Source organism: Cervus elaphus, chromosome 27, assembly GCF_910594005.1.
Source record: "Cervus elaphus chromosome 27, mCerEla1.1, whole genome shotgun sequence".
NCBI classification, from domain to species: Eukaryota; Metazoa; Chordata; class Mammalia; order Artiodactyla; family Cervidae; genus Cervus; species Cervus elaphus.
In genome coordinates, this window is record NC_057841.1 from 29,774,807 (window position 1) to 29,799,100 (window position 24,294).

General features: G+C 37.8%; 2 protein-coding genes across 3 annotated transcripts in view; both read left to right on the forward strand.

The window, feature by feature from the left end:
• Positions 1–24,294, forward strand: part of DSC1 (desmocollin 1) — a 154,802-nt gene that overhangs the window by 124,423 nt on the left and 6,085 nt on the right. The window lies entirely within an intron of this gene.
• The window catches only part of DSC3 (desmocollin 3), a 49,052-nt gene that overhangs the window by 18,486 nt on the left and 6,272 nt on the right, over positions 1–24,294 (forward strand). For both annotated transcript variants that reach the window (XM_043888778.1, XM_043888776.1), the window contains exons 7-14: positions 1,266–1,432; positions 4,888–5,022; positions 5,405–5,590; positions 11,940–12,199; positions 12,308–12,450; positions 13,634–13,858; positions 16,237–16,461; positions 19,315–19,436. In XM_043888778.1, coding sequence (XP_043744713.1) covers positions 1,266–1,432; positions 4,888–5,022; positions 5,405–5,590; positions 11,940–12,199; positions 12,308–12,450; positions 13,634–13,858; positions 16,237–16,461; positions 19,315–19,436 — 1,463 coding nt within the window. The remainder of the gene's footprint in view (positions 1–1,265; positions 1,433–4,887; positions 5,023–5,404; positions 5,591–11,939; positions 12,200–12,307; positions 12,451–13,633; positions 13,859–16,236; positions 16,462–19,314; positions 19,437–24,294) is intronic.

A 24,294-nucleotide genomic window follows, 5' to 3' on the forward strand; every position in this document is an offset into this window, starting at 1 on the left:
TTTATGTCTTCCTGTCAGTGAAATTGCAGAAAGAAAATGTATGTCTTGTACAGCTTATAAATAGTTTTCTATGAGAAGATAATTTATTTTCTTATAATAAGATTATTACTTCATGTCTTCATATTGATCCACTGCAAAAATCTTTTTGTTAGTTATAAGTATGTATTTGGACCTTCTCTACAAATTTATATCTATCTATATATATATAATACGTACTGGAGAAGGAAATGTCAACCCACTTCAGTATTCTTGCCTGGAGAATTCCATGGACAGAGGAGCCTGGCAGGCTACATATATATGTATACACATATGTATATTTAAGCACACATACATACACATATATAAGGTTTAAAAATATAATGAAAAAATTATTTAAAATTAATACTTCCTTGCACTAATACTTTTACTTGGTTTTTATTTCCTCAAATATAAAGTTTCAATGAATATATGTATATGTGTATATGATTGTATGTGTCTATATATTGTTCCTCAGGTCAGCCTCACATACAGGGCTATAGGCAGAGTGGATCTATGCATTATAATTTCATGGAAACACTCTTCTTACATTTTAAAATGCCACATGTATGTCCTCTTTGATACTTGAAATCCTTTACCAGAGCAATAGTCTTACATTCCATACTGATGAAAAATACCGGTAGCTCCAACTGAAGCAACAGTTGACTTAAATTCTCCCTGAATAGTAAATAGCATGAAATAAGATTAAGTAGGGCTGGCAGCAATGGGGTTTGGATACTAATCTGGTGAAGAATGAGTCAAGTCAAGAATTAGCAAAAAGAAAATCATAGAAAGGAGAGACTGAGATGTGAAAGGTCAACATGATCATCTATCCAATTATATTCCAAGTCAGCCTTGATTAATTATTAATCGAAACTTTGATTTTGAAAAATCTGATTTACTTTAGAGATATGGTTTATCTCTCCATATTGCAATATGTGGGAATATGTGTTGAAATTATTCTTGGATGCTATTTATATGTATTTTTAGTAAATTTACTTTCAAATAGTTTATAGACAAAGTAAATCTTGATTCTCAGCATTAAAATATTTCATGTTATAAATTTGAAGTCATCTTCACCAGTACTATGTAAAGATGGAATATTGCTGATAAGAAATACAACTTAAATGAGGTTTCCACTATTAATGTTAAACTTTGAGAAGTGTAGATATGCCTAAACATATTTTGCAGTTATGGAAAGTAAAGACTCCTTTTTTTTTTTTTTTAAAAAAAAAACACCAAACATGTAGGTACTACAGTGGGAGTGGTTTGTGCCACGGACAGAGATGAACCGGACACGATGCACACTCGCCTGAAGTACAGCATTTTGGAGCAGACGCCGAGATCACCTGGGCTGTTTTCTGTGCATCCCAGCTCAGGTGTGATCACCACAGTCTCTCATTATTTGGACAGAGAGGTAACTTCCACAATCTACAGATTTATTATTTTACTGGGGTTGAACCCACCACCTCCAATTTACTATAATTTGCTATCCTATGGATTAGGCATGTGTGCATGCTCAGTCATGTCTGACTCTTTGTGACCCCATGGACTGTAGCCCACCAGGCTCCTCAGTCCATGGGATTTTCTAGGCAAGAATACTGGAGTGGGTTGCCATTTCCTACTCCAGGGGATCTTCCCAACCCAGGGATCAAACCTTCATCCCCTGTGTCTCCTGCATTGGCAGGTGGATTCTTTACCACTGAGCCACCTGAGAAGCTGGTGGGTTAAGAGTTTCTCATTTTATTTTACTTAGGCATATGACAATAAGAATTCCTGGCTATATTATTAACACTTGTTATAATATGATTTCTATTTCCTTATATAAGAGAAACCATGAGAGATAGAAGTAAAAATCAATTGGTATTCAGAAGGGGTGAGAAAAAAGATATTACTTGTGAAAGTTGATATTATTGAATATTATTTTAGTTCTTGTGTATGACTAGTTGGTTCTAGCTCAGTGTTCCAGCTCAGTTCTCATGTAAGACAATTGGTTTTGCTTGTTCCATGAGTATAGATTATACCCTGATCCCTATCCTGTTATTATAGATATATACTTGGAGAAGGAAATGGCAACCCACTCCATTGTTCTTCCTGAACAGAGTAGCCTGGCAGGCTATAGTCCATGGGGTTGCAAAGAGTCAGACACGACTTAATGACTAAACAACAACAGAAAAAAAACAACTTTTAATTAGGAAAGGATTAGTTAAGATAAAGTAGGTGGACTGTTAAAAATTTGTAGCACTATTTGGATGATATTAGCATACTGTTATGTGTATAGCACTTGATGCTCAAATTCTTTATGCATAATTTTAATTCATCTTGATAATTTCCTTGTTGGATTAGATAGGGATTACATCCACTCTATGGAGGAGAAAGGTGACAGTCAGAAGGATTGATTGACTTGCCCTGGTCAAATTACTGCACTGTATTTTCTGATCTTTCACTGTAGCTCTTATAGATTTCATCAGCCCATATTTAAGCCAGAGTCTTACATTATTGACTGAAGCAGATCAATCAGTTTCACATGTAAAAAGTAGCTTTATTAGAACACTTCAGTGGTGCCTGCTAAAGCTAGAATAACATAAATGGAAGGATCGATATGACTGGGAGAGATATTAAAGAAGAAATCAATGGTATTTGACCCCAGAGCAAAAGGGAGGATGGTGAGAACCTATCAAAAAGAATAAACAAAATACAAAGGTTTTATTTATTATTACTTTATTTTTGTGGGATCGTGGCATTCTATGTGATAAAACACACAGTGGTCATAACAAATGGGAAAGTTTGAAGGGAATTATATAAATATATTTCTGTATCTGTGGGATGTGGTAATCAAGTGAAAACAAGGATTTTTCCTAATTTTTCAATATTGACAAATGAGACTTAGAGAAATTAAATAAACTAGGGTTACACAGCTTGTAAGATACAGATTTGGGATCAAACCCCAGATTTGCTCAGTTGATAAAAAAAATCAAATGGAATTTTGTGGGTAACAACCATGAAATGTGTTGTAGGGGACAATGCAGGAAGTAAAGAAATGAAAAAGGGAGATGAAGAGACTTCATTTAGAGGAGGATCTCAGAGAGTGCCAGAACCTTTGGGAGGAATATTTTGGGATGGGAATGTTAGTTTCCACTGTAAAAGAAGGATGAGTAAAATAAAGACCAAGGAAGGCATAGAGGGAAATAGAAAGTGATGAAAAATAAAAGGACAAAAGGAGTGGCTAAAGAAGAGTAAAATGAAGAGAAGGCCAGAGAGGTGATTATGCCACAAACCAGTGAGTCCATTTCAGCATCAGCATACTATCTGAAAACTCCACTCTCAAAGGTCAACTATGATCACCTAACTGCCTAATCCAGTGGTTAATTATTAAAGCTCTATTGCTGGCAATTATGAAAACTCTCTCTTCTCTTGGATTTCTGGTTCTCCTCCTGCTTCCCTGATCTTTTGTTTTGAGCATCTGTCCTTTGCTTAGTCTTCTTACTTCTAAGCATGAAATTCTAGTGTTCCTTACATCCTCTGCTTTTCTTATCCTTTATTCTCTCCCCTGATAACTCAGTTGGTAAAGAATCTGCCTGCAATACTGGAGACCCTGGTTCGATTCCTGGGGCGGGAAGATCCTCTGGAGAAGAGATAGGTTACCCACTTCAGTATTCTTGGGCTTCCCTTGTGGCTCAGCTGGTAAAGAATCCACCTGCAATGTGGGAGACCTGGGTTTGACCCCTGGGTTGGGAAGATCCCCTGGAGAAGGGAAAGGCTACCCACTCCAGTATTCTGGCCTGGAGAATTCCACAGACTGTACAGCCCATGGTGTTGCAATGAGTCTGACACAACTGAGAGATTTTCACTCACTTTCTCCCTGGAAATTTGATTCTTGCCATAATTTCAACCACTGTCCAGCTACTGCTGACCCCTAGATTGGTATTTTGGTCCTTGAGCTGCCCTTGAGTATAGGTCTATCTATTCAGCTGTCTTCTGAACCTTTCTCCTTAGATTTCCCGTGTGTGTGTGTGTGTGTGTGTGCTCAGTCATGTCAGACTCTTTGTGATCCTTTGGACTGTAGCCCACCAGACTCCTCTGTCTATGGGATTCTCCAGGCAAGAATACTGGAGTGGGTTGCCATTTCCTCTAGGGGATCTTCCAGACCCAGGGATCAAACCTGCATCTCCCGAGTCTCTTGCATTACAGGCGTATTCTTTACCACTGAGCCATCAGGGAAGCGACTTTGCTTCCACTAGATTTCCCACAGGAATATAGAATTCAATATACACCAGGGAAAACTCATTTTTTTTCACTCCTCCTTGCCAACCTTGCCAGTACTTTCCTCCTCAAGGAACCACTGTCTTCCTGTATTGGTTGGTGATACCTCTCTGTCTGCCCATCTATCTAAATAGGACCCCCGAGCAGCATCCTCAACCGCTCTTTCTTTTGTAACTATGCATACAATCTATTCTCAAGTCAAACTGCATTTTGACTTATAAATAACTTTCCTGTCACCCTTGCTTTTTGTCCTCATTGCTAATGCCCCAGCTTTGCAGGAGCCTTCAACAGGTTCCTTTGAATCCCAGCTCAGTTCACTCCCAATTATGCTCAACCTTCTTTAAAAACATTCTTTCTAAAACTCAAATATTCCTATTTTGTACTCCCCATATGACTCCCATAAAACCTTCTTCTGTTACCTGCAACTTAAAACGTAAGTCTACTTTCTTACTATGGATCTTTGTCATTGAAGCTTTGCCCACTTTCAGCTTTCTTCCTGTCTACCATACTTTTGGGTATATACAAATAGGGAAATAAAATAAAAGCATGGAATAGAAGTGTGTGCCACTGTGGTTTTCAAAACTAATTACATATTTCCTTTGTTTTCAGGTTGTAGACAAATACTCATTGATAATGAAAGTACAAGATATGGATGGCCAATTTTTTGGATTGATGAGTACTGCAACTTGCATCATAACAGTAAAAGATTCAAATGACAATTTGCCCACTTTCAAACAAAATGCTGTAAGTAGATAATATAAAAATTGATCTCTATTGCTGTTTTTAATTTAATCTGAATTAACAAAGTATTTATCATACTTTGAAGTATCTATGCTTATCAATAAAATGAAACATATGGCATATAAATCTCTTTTATGTATTCGTATTGGTATTTAGATTATCTTTCTTTTGTTAAAGGCTATAGTATTAGTCTTCATTTCTATCAAAGTTCTTTGTTCATTTAAAAGATAACCCTTAATAAAACAATGCTTTTGTGATTCATGTTTTGAAATAATCTAGGCAAAAGCTTTAAGAACAAGTACTTTTGGAGTGAGAGACATATTTTACTTTCTTTGTAGAAGTTTCCCTTATAAAATAAGGTTTTAATGAGTTCTTTCTGTTTCAGTATGAAGCATCAGTCGAGGAAAACACAGTCAATGTGGAAATCCTAAGAATACCTATAGAAGATAAGGATTTGATTAACAGTGCCAATTGGAGAGCCAATTTTACTATTTTAAAGGGCAATGAAAATGGACATTTCAAAATCAGTACAGACAAAGCAACTAATGAAGGTGTTTTGTCTGTCATAAAGGTACAGTAAATAATGAGTGATTGATAGTTTGGCGAGTTAAGTTTTTTTTTTTGCTTTTATTTTATTTTTTAAAATTTATTTTAATTGGAGGTTAATTACCTTACAATATTGTGGTGGTTTTTGCCATACATTCACATGAATCAGTCATGGGTGTACATGTGTTCCCCATCCTGACCCTCCCTCTCACCTCCCTCCCCATCCCATCCCTCAGGGTCATCCCAGTGCACCAGCCCTGACCACCCTGTCTCATGCATCAAACCTGGACTGGCAATTTATTTCACATATGATAATATACATGTTTCAATGCTATTCTCTCAAATCATCCCACCCTTGCCTTCTCCCACAGAGTCCAAAAGTCTGTTCTTTACATCTGTGTCTCTTTTGCTGTCTCACATATAGGGTCATAGTTACCATCTTTCTAAATTCCATATATATGCATTAATATACTGTATTGGTATTTTTCTTTCTGACTTACTTCGCTGTATATAATAAGCTCCAGTTTCATCCATCTCATTATAGCTGATTCAAATGCATTCTTTTTAATGGCTGAGTAATGTTCCACTTTGTATATGTACCACAGCTTTCTTATCCATTCGTCTGCTGATGGACATTTAGGTTGCTTCCATGTCTTGGCTATTGTAAACAGTGCTGTGATGAACATTGGGGTACACATGTCTCTTTCAATTCTGGTTTCCTTGGTGTGTATGCCCAGAAGTGGGATTGCTGGGTCATATGGCAGTTCTATTTCCAGTTTTTTAAGGAATCTCCACACTCTTCTCCATAGTGGCTGTACTAGTTTGCATTCCCACCAACAGTGTAAGAGGGTTCCTTTTTCTCCACACCCTCTCCAGCATTTATTGTTTGTAGACTTTTTGATAGCAGCCATTCTGACTGGCATGAGATGGTACCTCATTGTGGTTTTGATTTGCATTTCTCTGATAATGAGTGATGTTGAGCATCTTTTCATGTGTTTGTTAGTCATCTGTATGTCTTCTTTGGAGAAGGTTCTGTTTAGTCCTTTGGCCCATTTTTTGGATTGGGTTGCTTATTTTTCTGGAATTGAGCTTCAGGAGTTGCTTGTATATTTTTGAGATTAATTCTTTCTCAGTTGCTTCATTTGCTATTATTTTCTCCCATTCTGAAGGCTGTCTTTTCACCTTGTTTATAGTTTCCTTTGTTGTGCAAAAGCTTTAAAGTTTAGTTAGGGCCCATTTGTTTATTTTTGCTTTTAATTCCATTACTCTGGGAGGTGGGCCATATAGGATCCTGCTATGATTTACGTCAGAGAGTGTATTGCCTATGTTTTCCTCTAGCAGTTTTATAGTTTCTGGTCTTACATTTAGATCTTTGACCCATTTTGAGTTTATTTTTGTGTATGGTGCTAGAAAGTGTTCTAGTTTCATTCTTTTACAAGTGGTTGACCAGTTTTTCCAGCACCACTTGTTAAAGAGGTTGTCTTTTTTCCATTGTATATCCTTGCCTCCTTTGTCGAAGATAAGGTGTCCATAGGTTCGTGGATTTATCTCTGGGCTTTCAATTTTGTTCCACTGATCTGTATTTCTGTCTTTGTGCCAGTACCATACAGTGTTGATGACTGTAGCTTTGTAGTATAGCCTAAAGTCAGGCAGGTTGATTCCTTCAGTTCCATTCTTCTTTCTCAAGATTGCTTTGGCTATTCGAAGTTTTTTTGTATTTGCATACAAATTGTGAAATTATTTGTTCTAGTTCTGTGAAAAATACCATTGGTAGCTTGATAGGGATTGCATTGAATCTATAGATTGCTTTGAGTAGTATGCTCATTTTCATTATATTGATTCTTCTGATCCATGAACATAGTATATTTCTCCATCTATTTGTGTTATCTTTGATTTTTTTCATCAGTGTTTTATAGTTTTCTATATATAGGTCTTCTGTTTCTTTAGGTAGCTTTATTCCTAAGCATTTTATTCTTTTCATTGCAATGGTGAATGGAATTGTTTCCTTAATTTCTCTTTCTATTTTCTCATTGTTAGTGTATAGGAATGCAAGGGATTTCTGTGTGTTAATTTTATATCCTGCAACTTTACTATATTCATTGATTAGCTCTAGTAATTTTCTGGTGTTGTCTTTAGGGTTTTCTATGTAGAGGATCATGTCATCTGCAAACAGTGAGAGTTTTACTTCTTCTTTTTCAGTCTGGATTCCTTTTATTTCTTTTTCTTCTTGATTGCTGTGTCTAAAACTTCTAAAACTGTTGATTAGTAGTGGTGAGAGTGGGCATCCTTGTCTTGTTCCTGACTTTAGGGGAAATGCTTTCAATTTTTCACCATTGAGGATAATGTTTGCTATGGGTTTATCATATATGGCTTTTATTGTGTTCAGGTATGTTCCTTCTATGCCTGCTTTCTGAGGGTTTTTTTAAAAATCATAAATGGATGTTGAATTTTGTCAAAGGTTTTCTCTGCATCTATTGAGGTAATCATATGGTTTTTATCTTTCAATTTGTTAATGCGGTATATCACATTGATTGATTTGTGAATATTGAAGAGACAAGTTAAGTTTTAATCAATTAATGGTTTAATCAATTAAATGGTTTCAGATTATACACTTTACAAGTTGTAAAATAATTTAATCTATTTAGTCCAGCAGTTCTGCTTTAATGCTGTCTTTCTTCTATAATTTTGTTGCCAGTTATTAGGCACCTACTTATGCTTGAACATTCTAGATTATTAAGGATCTCCATATCTCCATTGGCAGCTTACTTGGTGTCTGGAGAGCTCTGATCCTCAGAAGGTCTTATTTATACAGTGTCTAAATTATTCTCTCTGTAACACATGTCTTGGACCAGGTTTTATATCTAATGCTTTACAGAACAGGTATAATATTTTGAAAAGGCTTTTTTGTCCTTTGACACTTACCTTGTCTAGGATAAATATTTCCAATTCCTTTACCAACAGTTAAATGATATAATCTAGCAGCTCATACTGTTCTCACTCTTTCTTTTTTGAATATAAGCCTGGGTGTAGTTGGCCTTTTTAAAAGGTGATATTGAGGATGAGATATAGTATTACCTCAAACAGCACTGAATAAACATATTCTTTGTTCTATATATTGTACTGTTGGTTGCACTACTACATTCTAGGTCTTTCGGGAAAGACCCTTTGTTTTGTGTTCCTAACCCAGAACAAGAAAGAAAATTGTCTTGTAGTGCAAAGCACTTACTGTGTGCACTAATGTTAAATGTCATTCTGAGAACTGTACAGAAGAGAAAACTTGGTCTCAGATACATTAAGACACCTACACAAAGTGACACTGCTTGGATGTTGTAGAGACAGAATCTGAGTCTATGTTTCTTTGACTCCAACTTGTTGTTGTTCATTGGCGAAGTCGTGTCTGACTCTTTGTGACACCATGAACTGCATGCCAGGCTTCCCTGTGTTTCACTGTCTCCTGGAATTGACTCAAACTCATGCCCATTGAGTCAGTGATGCCATCCAACCATCTCATCCTCTGTCACCCCCTTCTACTGCTTGGTCATATTTTTCCCAGCTGAATTATAGTTGTTTTAATAATATATTTAATACTAATATTTACTGTTATTCTTTCAACTTTGTGACTTTTTTCCCCTTGGTCATTTTAGCACAGAGCATCTTTAGTTCCATCTTCACAACATTATATTTTCTAGGGAGTTGTTAGCATCTTAGTGCAGGTAAAGGATATTATGGAATATTTTTGGACAAATTTTTTCAATTGATGAAACAAGAAGATACTCTGTGGTTGAGGAGAATTCATAATTCTTCATTAATCATTGTTTCATCTCACAAGATTTCTAATTTTGGAGACTTTAAGCTACTTAGGCAATATCTAGCGTGGGCCTTAAAAATTACGTAAAGAAAAAAAAATTATGTAAAGAAACTCTAGGGCTTATAGCAAGTAACTCTAGATCAAACAACTGCACCTCCTCCAGGGCAGCAGCTGTTTTCTAAATTTCTATCCATTTCTCATTGCCAGCAGATGCTCTAACTCTCAGCATGACCATAGCAATGCATGCAATTTGTGAGATAGTGTTCACTAGCAACAATTAACAGATATCAATCCTTTTTCTCTCTTGGTGATACATTTTCTGGGCTTTTAATAAGAGAGTCAAAAGAGTTTCACATGCATTTTGCAGATTCTAAGATTCAGAAATTTTTTTGACTTCTTATTGGAATAGTATTAGTATGCTTCCTAGGTGGTGCTAGGGGTAAAGAACCCGCCTGCCAATCCAGGAGATGTAAAAGACAGAGAAGCCTGGTGGGCTATGGTCCATAGGGTCGCAAAGAGTTGGACGTGACTGAAGCACAACACATTAGTATCTCAACTTGATAATACTCAGGTGTGGAGATGTGGAGAAAGGTTTAAACCAAAAATTTTGCTCTTCAGTTTTGATTTGCTTAATGTTTAGCCAGTGATTATTTAATAAGCAGAAAAAGAATCAAAGAAAAATTGTTCTAACATAGAGAACAAACAAACGCAATTGCAAGGGGGAGGAGGAGAGGAGGAAGGATGGACTCGGCGTTTGAGGTTAGTAGACGCAAACTATTTTGTATAGAATGGATAAACAACAAGGTCTTACTGTATAAAACAGGGAATAATATTCAACATTCTGAGATAAACCACTATGGAAAAGAATATAAAAAACCATGTGTACATATAACTGAATCACTTTGCTGTATAGCAGAAATTAATACAACACTATAAATCAGCTATACTTCAATTTTAAAAAAGAGAAATGCTTTATTTTTACAGTACAGTAAAATAGTGTTTTCCAGATTTAGCTTGATTTGCTGTATATAAATCAGCTGTAATGAAAGAATTGGCTCAAAAGATTTCACAGGCTGGCGAATCAATTAAACAGAATTATACAGAACAGAATTTTGGACTCTGTGGGAGAAGGCGAGGGTGGGATATTTCGAGAGAACAGCATCGAAACATGTATATTATCTAGGGTGAAACAGATCACCAGCCCAGGCTGGATGCATGAAACAAGTGCTCGGGCCTGGTGCACTGGGAAGACCCAGAGGAATCCAGTGGAGAGAGAGGTGGGAGGGGAGATCGGGATGGGGAATACATGTAAATCCATGGCTGATTCATGTCAATGTATGACAAAAACCACTACAATATTGTAAAGTAATTAGCTTCCAACTAATAAAAATAAATGAAAAAAAAAGCAAAAAAAAAAAAAAGACATAGATATTAAAAAAAAAAAACAAAAACAAAAACAGAATTATAGTGGGGTGGTTAGGAATATGGACTTAAACCAGACTACATGGCTTCAAACTCTAGTGCAAATGAGTTTCTTTTGGCGATGGGAAAATCAATTTATTTTCTCTTCTCCATTTTCCTGCTTTGTAAAATGGGGATGATGATAATAATAGTACCAATTAGCACATATATTTTTCTTGGGTGTGTGCATACTAAGTCGCTTCAGTTGCATCTGACTGTTTGCCACCCTTTGGAACATAGCCCGCCAGACTCCTCTGTCCATGTGATTCTCCACGCAAGAATACTAAAGTGGGTTGCCATGCCTTCTTCCAGGGGATCTTTCCAACACAGGGATCAAACCTGTGTCCCTTACATCTCCTGCATTGGCAGTGAGTTCTTTACTGCTAGCACCACCTCCTGCGCATTTTCACTGTGATAATTTCTTTGGATAAACTACAGGTGATACCAAAGTATAATTCTCAAATTGTCAAAAATAAAATTTTCATGCAAATAGCTGATGAACAGGGGTAAAAATCTTACTCTACAAAGAGGGAATTGGCAAAAAGCCAAAGCAGATTTCTAAGAAGAAATGAGAACCTGTGTGAATTTTGTTACAAGAAAAAGCTGAAATAAATATTGCTCAGTTGCATACCTTATAGGACAATTCAAACATGTATTTGAAATATGGTTTATATCAGAGATAAAATCACTGCACCATCTCAGTTGCAAGTCAACGTCTAATTTTATAAGAGCCCTTGTCAGAAGAAAATATTAATAGTAAGTTGAACATTGTCCACGAGTCAGATGACCCTTAAGTTCATCTTCTAAACAAGGCCAGAATTCTGTCCTGGTTTTGTATTATCTTCAGGTTCAGAATATTTTCCCTTAGTAAGAATGAGCTATAGAAGTATTTTAGGAATTGGATTCCACAACTTTCAGGCCTCTTTTGCTAAAAGCGTAGTGAAAAATCACCTCTCTCTTTAGTGAAGGATGAAAGTCAATATTGGCTAAATGGGAGCACAGAATTTATGCAGCACTGTTTATAGTGACAAAAGTTCACTTGTTATTTGAAATACCAAATGTATTTTCCACTGATGTTGATATACTTTTCCTTTTTTTTTGAAAGCCACTGAATTATGAAGAAAACCATCAAATGGTCCTGGAAATTGGAGTGACCAATGAAGCTCCATTTACTAGAGATGTTGCACTCAGGATGACAACCATGAACAGAGCCATGGTCACAGTTCATGTGAAGGATCAGGATGAAGGGCCTGAATGCAGCCCTGAAGTCCAGTATATACGGATTAAAGAAAACTCTGCAGTGGGTTCAAAGATCAATGGCTATAAGGCATATGACCCTGAAACTAAAAGTGCCAGTGGTTTAAGGTACAAAGAAATCTATAACCACATACTTATAATGTATTTGTAATAATTGGACACTAATATATCAATACATTTTGTAGTGCTAAAATAATTTTTATTTTTTATTAACAGGTACAAAATATTGCATGATCCTAAAGAGTGGATCACCATTAATGAACGTTCAGGCTCAGTAGAGACTTCCAAAATCTTGGACAGGGAGGTTATAACTCCCAGAAATGAGTTGTATAATATTACAGTCATGGCACTAGATCAAGGTAAAACACGAGTTTATAATATCTGGGATATTATAGAAGAGTTAGAGTATAAACTGCAGTTATTTTTGAGTAGAATCACTTTAGTGCTATATGTGTGTGTGTGTGCTCAGTTTTATCCTACTCTTGGGACCCCATGGACTGTAGCTCACCAGGCTCCTCTGTCCATGGGATTTTCCAGGCAAGAATACTGGAGTGGGTTGCCATTTCCTTCTCCAGGGGATCTTCCTGACCCAGGGATCAAACCCGAGTCTCTTGTGTCTCCTGCACTGGCAAGTGGGTTCCTTACCTCTGCACCACCTGAGAAGCCCATATTCTTGTGCTGAAAGTGAAGTCTTAGTCACTCAGTCATGTCCTATTCTTTGTGACCCCATGGACTGTAGCCTGCTAGGCTCCTCTATCCATGGGATTCTCCAGGCAAGAATACTGGAGGGGGTAGCCATTTCCTTCTCCAGGGGATCTCTCAACCCAGGTATCAAACCCAGGTCTCTTGCATTGCAAGCAGATTCTTTACCATCAGAGCCACCAAGTATATAGAGTATATATAGAAATATATATATAAATATATATAGAGTATATAGAGAAATTACTTTAAAGATTGTTTCTATTTACCTTAACCATAAAACAAGGTGAAACTGCTTGGTGACATGAAACAATGCCTTCTTTATCTTTGTATCCCAAAGTTTATGGGCAGTTACGTCTGATACTATCAGCAGCACAGTAGTCATTTTAGATGCTCTACAGGTTTCATTTATCCACTTACCTTCCTACTTGCCATTTTCTCTAATTATCAGTTTATTTATTAAAAAAACCCCAGAGGCTTCCCTGGTGGCTCAGTAGTAAAAAAAACAATCTGCCTGCCAATGCAGGGGACTGGTCTGGAAAGATCCCACATGTTGTGGGACAACTAAGTCTGTGTGCCACAACTAATGAGCCCACGTAACCCAGAGTCCATGCTCTGCAGCCAGAGAATCTGCTGCAATGAGAAGCCTGTGCACTAATTAGAGAGTGGCCTTGGCTTGTCACAACTAGAGAAAGCCCATGTGCAAGCAATGAAGACCCAGCATGGCCGTAAATAATAAAATTAAAAAAATTTAAAAACCCACACATATTTAGAATCTAGCTTATTATTTTTTTTTTCTTAAAAAACTGCGAACTACACTCAACTTTTTTTCTTTCTTCCTAGATGGTAGATCATGTACTGGAACCCTCGCAGTGAGCATTGAAGATGTGAATGATAATCCACCAGAAATACTTCAAGATTACCTAGTCATTTGCAAAACAAACATGGAGTATGTTGACATTTCGGCTATTGATCATGACGATTCCAGCAACGGTGCTCCATTTTACTTCAGCTTGGCAAACACTTCTCCAGAAATCAACAGACTATGGACGATCACCAGAGTTAATGGTATTTTATGAAAAATAATGATTTGTATGCTCTGAAATAACTGAAGATGGACTTACTGTTTTATTCACATGAAGCATAATGTAAAATGGGTTCTCATGAGCAGATTTTAGAAGGCTAACTTTAACTTTTGCAAATATTGTATGGGGCCTGTGTTATATATTGTATTAATACATAAAATGAAAAAAACTCATAATTTCTATGAAGGCAAAATTTGCATTTACAACAAAGATAAAAATCCTTGTTAAACTTTGGGCAACTTATTATTAAAACAAGTTGCTTTTGCTGTGTTTTTGAAGTAACTACAGTAAGATGAAGAAAAAACAGAAGATGGGCACCTTAAACTTTAGTGTAAGCAAACTCTGGAAATGAGCTATCTGGGCATATGGGATAAGCACTCTGTGATGTTCTGGAAGGAAACATGGTAGGCTATGGACAGAGGCCAGCCACTGAAGCCTGTAGCGCAACTTCGTACAATGATAGTTTCTAGAGGGTGCAGTTTTCTGTGTTACGGTCATAGGTCACTACTGTTTTGTTACTATACTATGCTCTTTCATGCAATTTGACTGTTGCATATGCTGTTCCTTCTGCCTAGAATACCTCCTTCCCACTTCTTTGTTGTTGTTGTTGATTAGTCGCTGAGTCATGTCTGATTCTTTTGTGACCCCATGGACTGCAGCTTGCCAGGATCCTCTGTCCATGGAATTTCCCAAGCAAGAATACTGGTGTGGTTGCCATTTCCTTCTCCAGGGGATCTGAGAAGGATCCCGAGAAGGAAGGATTGAATCTGCATCTGCTGCTTTGGCAGGTGGATTCTTTACCACTGAGCCATCTGGGAAGCCCTCCCACTTCTTAGCTTGGTATTAATTCATAATATTTATGGAAAAACCTACTATCCACCTATTCTGTCTACATATAATCTTCATGTTGTATTATTATCTGTTTACCTTTCTGCTCTAATACATGACTTCCTCAGAACATTTGTAACCCATCTGTGTATTTCCAGCACCTAGTCCTGTGCTTAGTAGATACTAACTGCTTAATAAATGTTTGTTTAATCAATAATCAATAAATATGCATAAAAAAGGAAATACCAGGACAATAAGTAAGCATTGGCATTGTCAGAGTTTAGAAGGTTTTAGTAGGAATGCCGAGAGCTTGGCAGGAAGAAGGATGGAATCTGGTGGTGAAGGGCCTTCTGTACCAGCCAGACTGACCTTTGTATGGCTGGTGACAGCAGGTATGCATTGAGAGTATGCATGCAAGGCAATGCTGTGTTGGATTTATGTCTTTAAAGAAGTGACAGGGATAACAATTGGGAGGGTAATCTGAAGAGGACAGAGTTGAATGGCAAGGAAAGTCAGAGGCTGCTGCACTAATATGAATGAATGAGACATGGATATGGCTCAGCTTATGGTCTTGAGGGACAAGAGGGATTTGAAAGGTTTTACTTACGACACAATATAATCCTGCAAAAGTTCCAAATAACCCTCAGTGGTAATTCACATTCCTCTGGGGAGCTTTGGGTCTGAGGTACAGCCAGAAATCTTTGAAGTTCTTAATAGCTCTAACAGTGCATTTAAGAAACGCTTAAACATTACAGATCACTTCCAGGAGGTACATTGCAGTATTTTGTCATTTCATTTATTACAAACCCCAAAAGATTGTCATTGCCATTGAAAGTGTGTGGAACTTTTGGTCAGTTGATAATATGGATCATTGAAATAAGGTAACAAGATCATGGGGGAAATATCACAGTTGATAGAAATTTATGTTGTTAGGATATAACTATATCCATGCTGATGTGAGCCTTATACCTAGTCTGGGGGATGTTCATTAGCTTTCTGGTATTGAGATTACTTCCAGAGGGAAGGCGCTATTAACGAAGGGTCTGTTGTGTTCTGAAAAATTGTCTTATACTTAAAGACAGTGGACAGGTACCAGGAGGTAAATGATTAAGAGAATATGAACGTAGGGCATCTGTTATGTGTACCTATTGGTGTTAAATTTTTATGAGTACCGTAACCTGCTACTTTAGAGAAATGCTTAGAGTGTATGTCAAGAGCCAATCTAGTGTCATTAGCTTGTTGATTAGGGAAGAGATAAGGGGATATTAAATATTGCTGAAATGCTACTGGGTCACTGCAATGCCAAGTTATTTCTTTAAGCCTCTCTTCTAAAAAGTTACAGTGGGTGACATATATAGGGTGATATTAGTGCTTGAAAAGGTTGAAGATCGTCATCTTTTTTTATCCATTTTCACGTGGCAGGTGGTTCCCCGAGAATGATATCTTTAAAAAATAGAGGTGGTAGAACAGATTTTAAAGGAGGAACCAATGTTCATTAAAAATATAATTCCTAATTCCTTTGTTTTCTTTCAGATACAGCTGCCCGTCTTGCATATCAGAAAAATGCCCAATTTCAAGAATATTTCATTCCTGTTGCTGTAAAAGACAGAGCAGGGCTATCTGCAACAAAAACCTTGAGAGTGAACCTCTGTGATTGTACTAACCCCGTTCAATGCCGGGCTGCTGCGCGGAGTGCGGACGTGATACTTGGCAAATGGGCGATCCTTGCCATACTTCTGGGCATAGCACTACTTTTCTGTAAGTCCCTTTATTTACCCAGTGTTAACATAAAAGATAAATATGAGTGCAAGAAAATGTCTTTAAAAAGAAATCTTGTCCAACCATCCATCAGACATGAGTCCCCTTTACAAATTCTTTTTGTGTTATTTTCTGAGTTCTGATTGCCTCTTTTCTGTGAGAGGTAGCAAGATCCTGTTTGAGATCAGAGACTTCATACTGGGACAGAACCGTTGAAAATTCCTTAGATCGTGCCAAACCTGTCATTGTGTAGCTTTTATTTCTTGGTCCTCGTACTACCCCTTTTAAGGTCAAATCAAACAATCTGAAAACTTCTGCCACATGCGAGTCCACCAAAAGCCACTTGCATTTTACATCATTTCGTTTCAGTTGCAGATTTGTGGGAGATGTTCAAATCACAGCAGTATTTCTTCTTAGGTGTACCCTGCCATGTTTATTAAATTCTGTTAACCTCCTTCTCACCAGTTGTGTAGTTCCCAATGGTGCCATGTTTTTCCTTGTCTTTTCATTTCCATTCAGTCCTTTAGTCTATTTTAGCTGTTGTTCCTTTATTCTGTAATAGGACTAGTGGTTAAGAGTAAGACTCTGGAACCAGACTGTCTGGTTTCGGACCCTGGCTGTATTATTTTTAAGCCATGTTATGTGGGGCAAGTTCCTTTTTGCTGTGCTTCAGTTTCCTCCTCTGTAAAGGGGATGATTGTAGTAGCTTATTTTCTTATTCATTTTTTAAAAAGTTTTATTTATCTTTATTTATGGCTGTGCTGGGTGTTCGTTGCCGCATGCCTGGGGGTTTTTCTCTAGTTGCAGTGAGTGGGGGCTACTCTCTATTCAGTGCCCAGGTTCCTCATTGTGTGTATTCTCTTGTTGTGGAGCATGGGCTCTAGGGCATGGGCTTCAGTAATTGTGGCATGTGGACTCAGTAGTTGCCACTCACGGGCTGTAGAACATGGGTTCAGTAATTGTGGCTCATGGGCTTAGTTGTCCCACAGCATGTGGGATCTTCCTGAACCAGGGTTTGAACCCATGTCTCCTGCATTGGCAGGTGGATTCTTTACCACTGAGCCACCAGGAAAGCCCTATAATAGCTATTTTATGGGGTAACACTGAAGATTCACTGAGTTAATGCATATGAAGCAATGCATGGTACATTTTTAACGTGTTCATTGTTTTTCATCAACTCAACAAAATAAATATTAATATATGTTGAAAAAGAGAAAGTGAAAGTCACTCAGTTGTGTCCAACTCTTTGTGATTCCATGGATTATACAGTCCATGGAATTCTCCAAGCCAGAATACTGGAGTGGGTAGCCTTTCCTTTCTTACCAGCTGAGCCACAAGGGAAGCCCAAGAATACTGGACTGGGTAGCCTATCCCTTCTCCAGAGGATCTTCCTGACCCAGGAATCAAACTGGGGTCTCCTGCATTGCAGGTGGATTCTTTACCAACTGAGCTATCAGGGAAGCCCAATATATGTTGAGCACCTATTATATATTGGAAGTGTCTAGGTGCTTGGGTTTCATCAGTGAACAAAGCAGATGAAAATTAACAAACCAAAACAAAGTCTTCCTTGTGACAGTAAAGTGATAAATAAATTAAACACCCTGGAGGGAAAAATAGAGCCAGATAATTAGGGTCTGTAGTGGGGTAGAGTGTGTATGGGTGAGGGTGGGGTTGGATGTTAGTGATGGTCATTTTCAATAGATGGTTGGGCCAGCCTAAGTGAGAAGGTTATTCTTGATGATTTTTGAAAGAGGTGAAAGAATCAGCCAAGAGGGGAAAGTCAGTTCAGAGGGCCTAAGGTGAGGGAATGCTTGGAGAAATCAAGGAAAGCGAGGAGCTTGAAGTGGCTTGAGAGTAGGGGATGAGGGAAGAGGAGTGAGAAATGGAGCTGGAAAAGTAACAAAGGGCCACAGGTAACTGGAGTTGGTCCACTTTCCATTTCCTCCTCCAGGGGATCTTCCAGACCCAGGGATTGAACCTGGGCCTCCTGCATTTCAGGTGGATTCTTTACCATCTAAGCCACCAGAGGAAGCCCCTGTAAAGGGCCAGATCATATGGTTTCTAATCACATCTGCTCTTGTAGCAAGAGAGCAGCCATAGAAAATATTTAAACCACTGGCATAACTGTGTTCCATTAGAACTTGATTTATGGACATTAAAATTTGAATTTCATATAGTGTTCACATGTAATAAACTATTATTCTTTTGAATTTTTTCAGTCATTTAAAAATATAAAAACCACAGCTCATGAGTGATATATAGCATGGTGGGCTGGATTCAGGGCTGTAGGTTGGCAGTCCTTGGTATGAAGGCTTATTGAATTTTGTAAAGAATTGTTGTTGTTGTTGCTATTAGTTTTATTATCACATATTCCAGCTTCATACAATTATGAGGTAGAATGAGAATTCTGAATAGGCAAATTACAAAGTAAGTTTAATTAAGATACCTGGGGAGATAACTCTATTTTGGGGTGGGTGGTGGTGGGAGGAGAGTCTGTTTTGTTATATTTTCACATTGGCAAACCATTCTTTTGTGAGTCAGTAAATCTCTTTAAAGTCTTTGTCTAAATAAAAGTCATTAATTTTTAAAAAATTCATGATTTGAAATACTTAAATGGTGGGTGGAATTCAAACTCTTAAAGACGGCTGTAATCAATATATAAATATAATTACTTTAAATTTTAAAAGTAAGCTAAATCAAGGCCTATTTCTTTAGAAAGGCCAAGGTCATCTGTGGGACACCATGTTCAGTGTCTTATTTTCTTCTTGTGTATCTTAGCTAATAAGAAATAAAAGATGAGCATTTTATTCTATGCATGTTAAACTTTTTTTTTTGTTTTTGTTTTTAACTCAGCTATATTGCTAACTTTAGTATGTGGAGTTATTAGTGCCAGAAATAAAAAAGGTTTTCCTGAAGATTTGGCCCAGCAAAATCTAATTATATCAAACACAGAAGCACCTGGAGATGATAAGGTGGTAAGTAATTTTTTAAAAAAATGGATATTTATATCTGAGTATTTTGCATAATTTCTTTAACTCATCCTTATGAAGTTACTACAAAATTTAGGAGTTAATTTATTTTCTTAATTTGGTCAGATTTTGTAGGCATAAATATTTTATCTGCCAATATTCTAATACTTATGTAGTGGCATTTATTTAACATCTTACACCAGATACATTGTTTTAGTTATCTTTTTTCCACCCTCTCGTGTTATGATTTACTACGACTTCTTTGATGTGAATTTACTATAAGAGCAGTCTTTTGGACTGCTCTCTACAATGTATATTTTCAGATATTATCTGTTTATCTCACTCTTTGACCATTTATAATAGGAAAAGCTTGCTGAGAACGCAAACTAAGAAAATACAAAAAAAGATACATGTGTTTTAATAAATGTATGTGTGTGGGGATGGGTTTAGATTAGAAGATAACTGCCACTATTTTTTCTTACATATCTGCGGTGCTTGGCGCTACGCTTCTCTTTTGGAGGAAATATATGAAAGAGTTCTTATAAGGCATATTCTCCCCTCAAAAAGATTGCACTTTATGAAAAATTGAATCTACTCATGTGGGAAAACTAAATAGGAACAGGACAATAAACAGCACCAATTTGTTAGGGTACAGGTGGAGTTCAAAGATACGGATGCTGCGTAAGTATATTCATGATGTCTGGATCAAACAGAAAGGCCTGGTGGAAGATTCACAGGTTAGTCTGTAACTTAAAGAATAGGAAGGGCTTGAAAGTGAAGATATGAACAACAGCCTAATGAATGAAAACAGGAAATGGCAAAGTTTAGGGATTATTCAACAAATAGGACATAAATTGCTTTAAAATGGAAGAAATGATGTTCTGGAATAGAGATTTGACACTTGAATTAGGTTCCGGAGGAAGAAGATGTAATAAAAAAGCAGTGGGGTATGAGACTTTTATATGCCGCACTAAGGGTTTTGGATTTATTTTCTTGATAAGGGAGAGCTAGTCACGGCTTTTTTGCATGAAAGTGGCATAATGTAAGCAGTGTGATGCTCAACTGGTACGCTGACCAACAAGATCGGGAAGACACAGGGCTGGGGAGGATAAATAATTGGGATCTTTTGGTAGTTTCAGCATGAGCTAGATAGCTCTTCTAGAATAATGATTATGGGAAAATTAAAATATGGATGAATAAGAAATATTGTTGACCACCAACCATGGTGCAGTGGTAAAAAATCCACCTGCCAAAGCAGGAGATGCAGGAGACGTGGGTTTGATCCCTGGGTCAGGATGATCCCTAGAGGAGGAAACGGCAATCCACACCAGTATTCTTGCCTGGAAAATCCCATGGACAGAGGAGCCTGGCAGGCTAGAGTCGATGGGGTTGCAATTGCTTAGTCGTGTCTGACCCTTGTGACCCCATGGACTTTATAGTCCTTGAAATTCTCCAGGTCAGGATATTGGAATGGGTAGCCTTTCCCTTCTCCAGGGGATCTTTCCAACCCAGGGATTGAACCCAGGTCTCCTACATTGCAGGCAGATTCTTTACCAACTGAGCCACCAAGGAAGCCCAAGAATACTGGAGTGGGTAGCCTATCTCGTCTCCAGGGGATCTTCCCAACCCAGAAATTGAACTGGGGTCTGCTGCATTGCAGGCAGATTCTTTACCAGCTGAGCTACCAGGGAAGCCCAGAGAGTATGAGTCGAGGACTAGGGACTAAATCTATTTTATGAATGGAGAAATAATTACAGGGTTCCTCATGCAGGCAAGTCAAACATAGTGAGTTATGATTTTATCTGATAGTGGGAAGGAAGTGAAAGAAAAACAGTTGATAAGAAATATCTATATTCACCCTGAGATGTAGAAAAGGCCTGATATAAAGTCATTGTCCCTGGCTTATAGCTTCTGTCACACTGACTCTACTTTTTATTTGGTTATTTAAAAGTAAACCATCTTGAGTGCTCAGTCATGTCTGACTCCTTGTGACCCTGTCAACTCTAGCCTGCCATGCTATTCTGTCCATGGGATTTTCCAGGCAAGAATACTGGAGTGGGTTGCCATTTCCTTCTCTAGGGATCTTCCCGACCCAGGGATCAAACCCACATCTCCTGCATCTCCTGCGTTGGCCTATGGATTCTTTTACCACTGCACCATGGTTGGTGGTAAACAATCTTATTTATATATTTAAAATATTTCTTATCCCTATTTTACTCATAGTAACTTCTTATTTTATGTCTAGGAAGGGAATGACTGAGTTGTACTCACTGTTTTTTCTTTGCCATTTGATGCTGGAGTCAGTGACTTTGATCAGCCGCTTCGCTATAACATACTCACACCTATTTACCTGATCTCTGTTACCAGCACTCCTCAAAAGGACTTGAAATTATTAATTTTATACCAGTATATAATTTTCGGCATATTTTTACAAAATGCAACAATATTCCACAGTTTATCTGTAAACTTATTTTAATGCAGTGAGTAAAGATGGCAACTTTAGATCTGAGTTTAAGTCAAAGGCATTCACATGGGGTTACGAGCTGGGTAAAATATCAAAACTGGAAAGGCAAATCTGAAAATCCTTGATGTGGAGAAGGAGTTGTTGATACCCCGCGAGAATAAACTTGAGGGAGGTCCTTGGAGGTGGGTAGGAAGGAGCCGAGATTAGAGAGCATGTGGGTTCAGGTTTGATTTTAGTTTATTTCCAATTCCCCTTTCATTAGCCTCACAATAGGATCTCTGAGCATGTACTTATAATGACTAACTCATGCCATCAAGAGGATTTGATAATAAGAATTTTTTTTTTTTTTTTTGTAATAGAATTTTACTGTAGCAACAACCTAAACAAAAAATCTAGGGTAGCAGTGCCACCAAATGGCTACTTTTCAGTTCTCTTTACTTGTATTTTTTTCCCAAGGCAGTGAAATAGTATATATGACTTTTATGGATATGTTTCAGATTCAGTAAATCATCTGAAGTTGAAAATTTTTGCTTTGATAGAGACCCTGCCTATTCAATATAAAAAATAAATTGGTAAGAAGATGACATAACGGTGCCTATTTATACTGGAGGTGTTGTCATGAAAGTGAAGGTTTACAATTTGAATGGATACACCAAGGTTGTAATTTGCTATAATTCAGGTTCTCCTCTATGGCCTGGAGGGTTGATGTGTAGTTCCACCATTAAGTTAATGTTTAATTAAATCTTTTCCATTTTTAAACATTCTCTTGACTCTGTCCTCCCCTAGATCTCTCTGTATTTCTTTTTCTTTGAAACTGATTTTTTTGAGAGAAAGATTTTTACTTAGTTTCTCTGACTGTAGTCCTGTTCACTCAGCACTCAGGAAATTTTCCTGCCAAGGATCACCACTGACCACCTTTTTACTTGACTCTCATGGGTGCTTACTTTATTTGAGCCAGCTCTTACCCTACATGGATTTTTTCTGCACCACTGACCTTACCCTAATCCTCTCTTAGCTTCAGAGTCTCACCTTTTTGGTTCTATATTATCTCAGTGGCTATTCCAGATCAATTCTGTTACAGCTCTAATTCCTTTATCCGCCCCCTAAAACATGCTTTTTCTTGTCATTCTATTCTTAGCTTGTTTTTTTTCAGTCTGTAGTTTTCTCTGGATGAGATCATTTACTCCCATGGTTTCAGCTCCCCGCTACATGGAAGTGACTCCCAGAATTACACTTCAGCTCAGGTCTCTCACCTGAGCTCCAGACCACATTCTCATATACTCATCTTGGATATCCACAGGTTTCTCAAGTTTACCATGTCCAAAATTGACTTGCTCACCCTCCTCTCACCCACAAGTGCATCCTTCATTTCTGGGAATTATGCCATCTATCTAGTTGTACAAGCAGGACACATAAGAGTAACTCCTGACCCTTCCCTGTGCTGCCTCATCCATCCAACCACCAGTAAGCTCTCTATGGTGTCCATCCTCTTCTTTTAGTCATCACTGTTTCTACTTTGGTTTATATCCTTGTTATTTTTCACCTAGAATTATTTGTGACTTCTCTGATATCCATGACACTAAACTTGTCTCCTTTGTATTGTCTTTCACATTGTTGTCTAATATTATTTAGAAAAAATATGTCACTTGGGACTTCCAAGTGGTCTAGTGGCCAAGACTCCACACTCCCAATGCAAGGAGTCCAGGTTAGATCCCTGGTTAGGTAACTAGATCCTGCATGCTGCAAGGAGTTCACATGCTGCAACTAAAGTTCCTGTATGCCAAAACAAAGATTCCTCTTGCCGCAACTAAGACCTAGTGCTGCAAAACAAAAACAAAAAAGGCCCCTGTCTGTTATTAAAACCCTATTTTGAGTCCCCATAGTCTTCAAGTTCTGACAAAACATGCTCCACTGGGAAAGGGAATGGTAAACCACTTGAGTATTCTTGCCTTGAGAACCCCATGAGCAGTATGAAAAGGCAAAAATACAGGACACTGAAAGATGAACTCCCCATGTTGGTAGGTACCCAATATGCTACTGGAGATCAGTGGAGGGCTAACTCCAGAAAGAATGAAGAAACAGGGCCAAAGCAAAAACAACACCCAGTTGTGGATGTGACTGGTGATGGAAGGAAAGTCCGATGTCGTAAAGAGCGATATTGCATAGGAACCTGGAATATTAGGACCATGAATCAAGGCAAATTGGAAGTGGTCAAACAGGAGATGGCAAGAGTGAACATTGACATTTTAGGAATCAGTGAACTAAAATGGATTGGAATGGGTGAATTTAACTCAGATGACCATTATATCTACTACTGTGGGCAGGAATCTCTTAGAAGAAATGGAGTAGCCATCACAGTCAACAAAAGAGTCTGAAATGCAGTACTTGGATGCAGTCTTA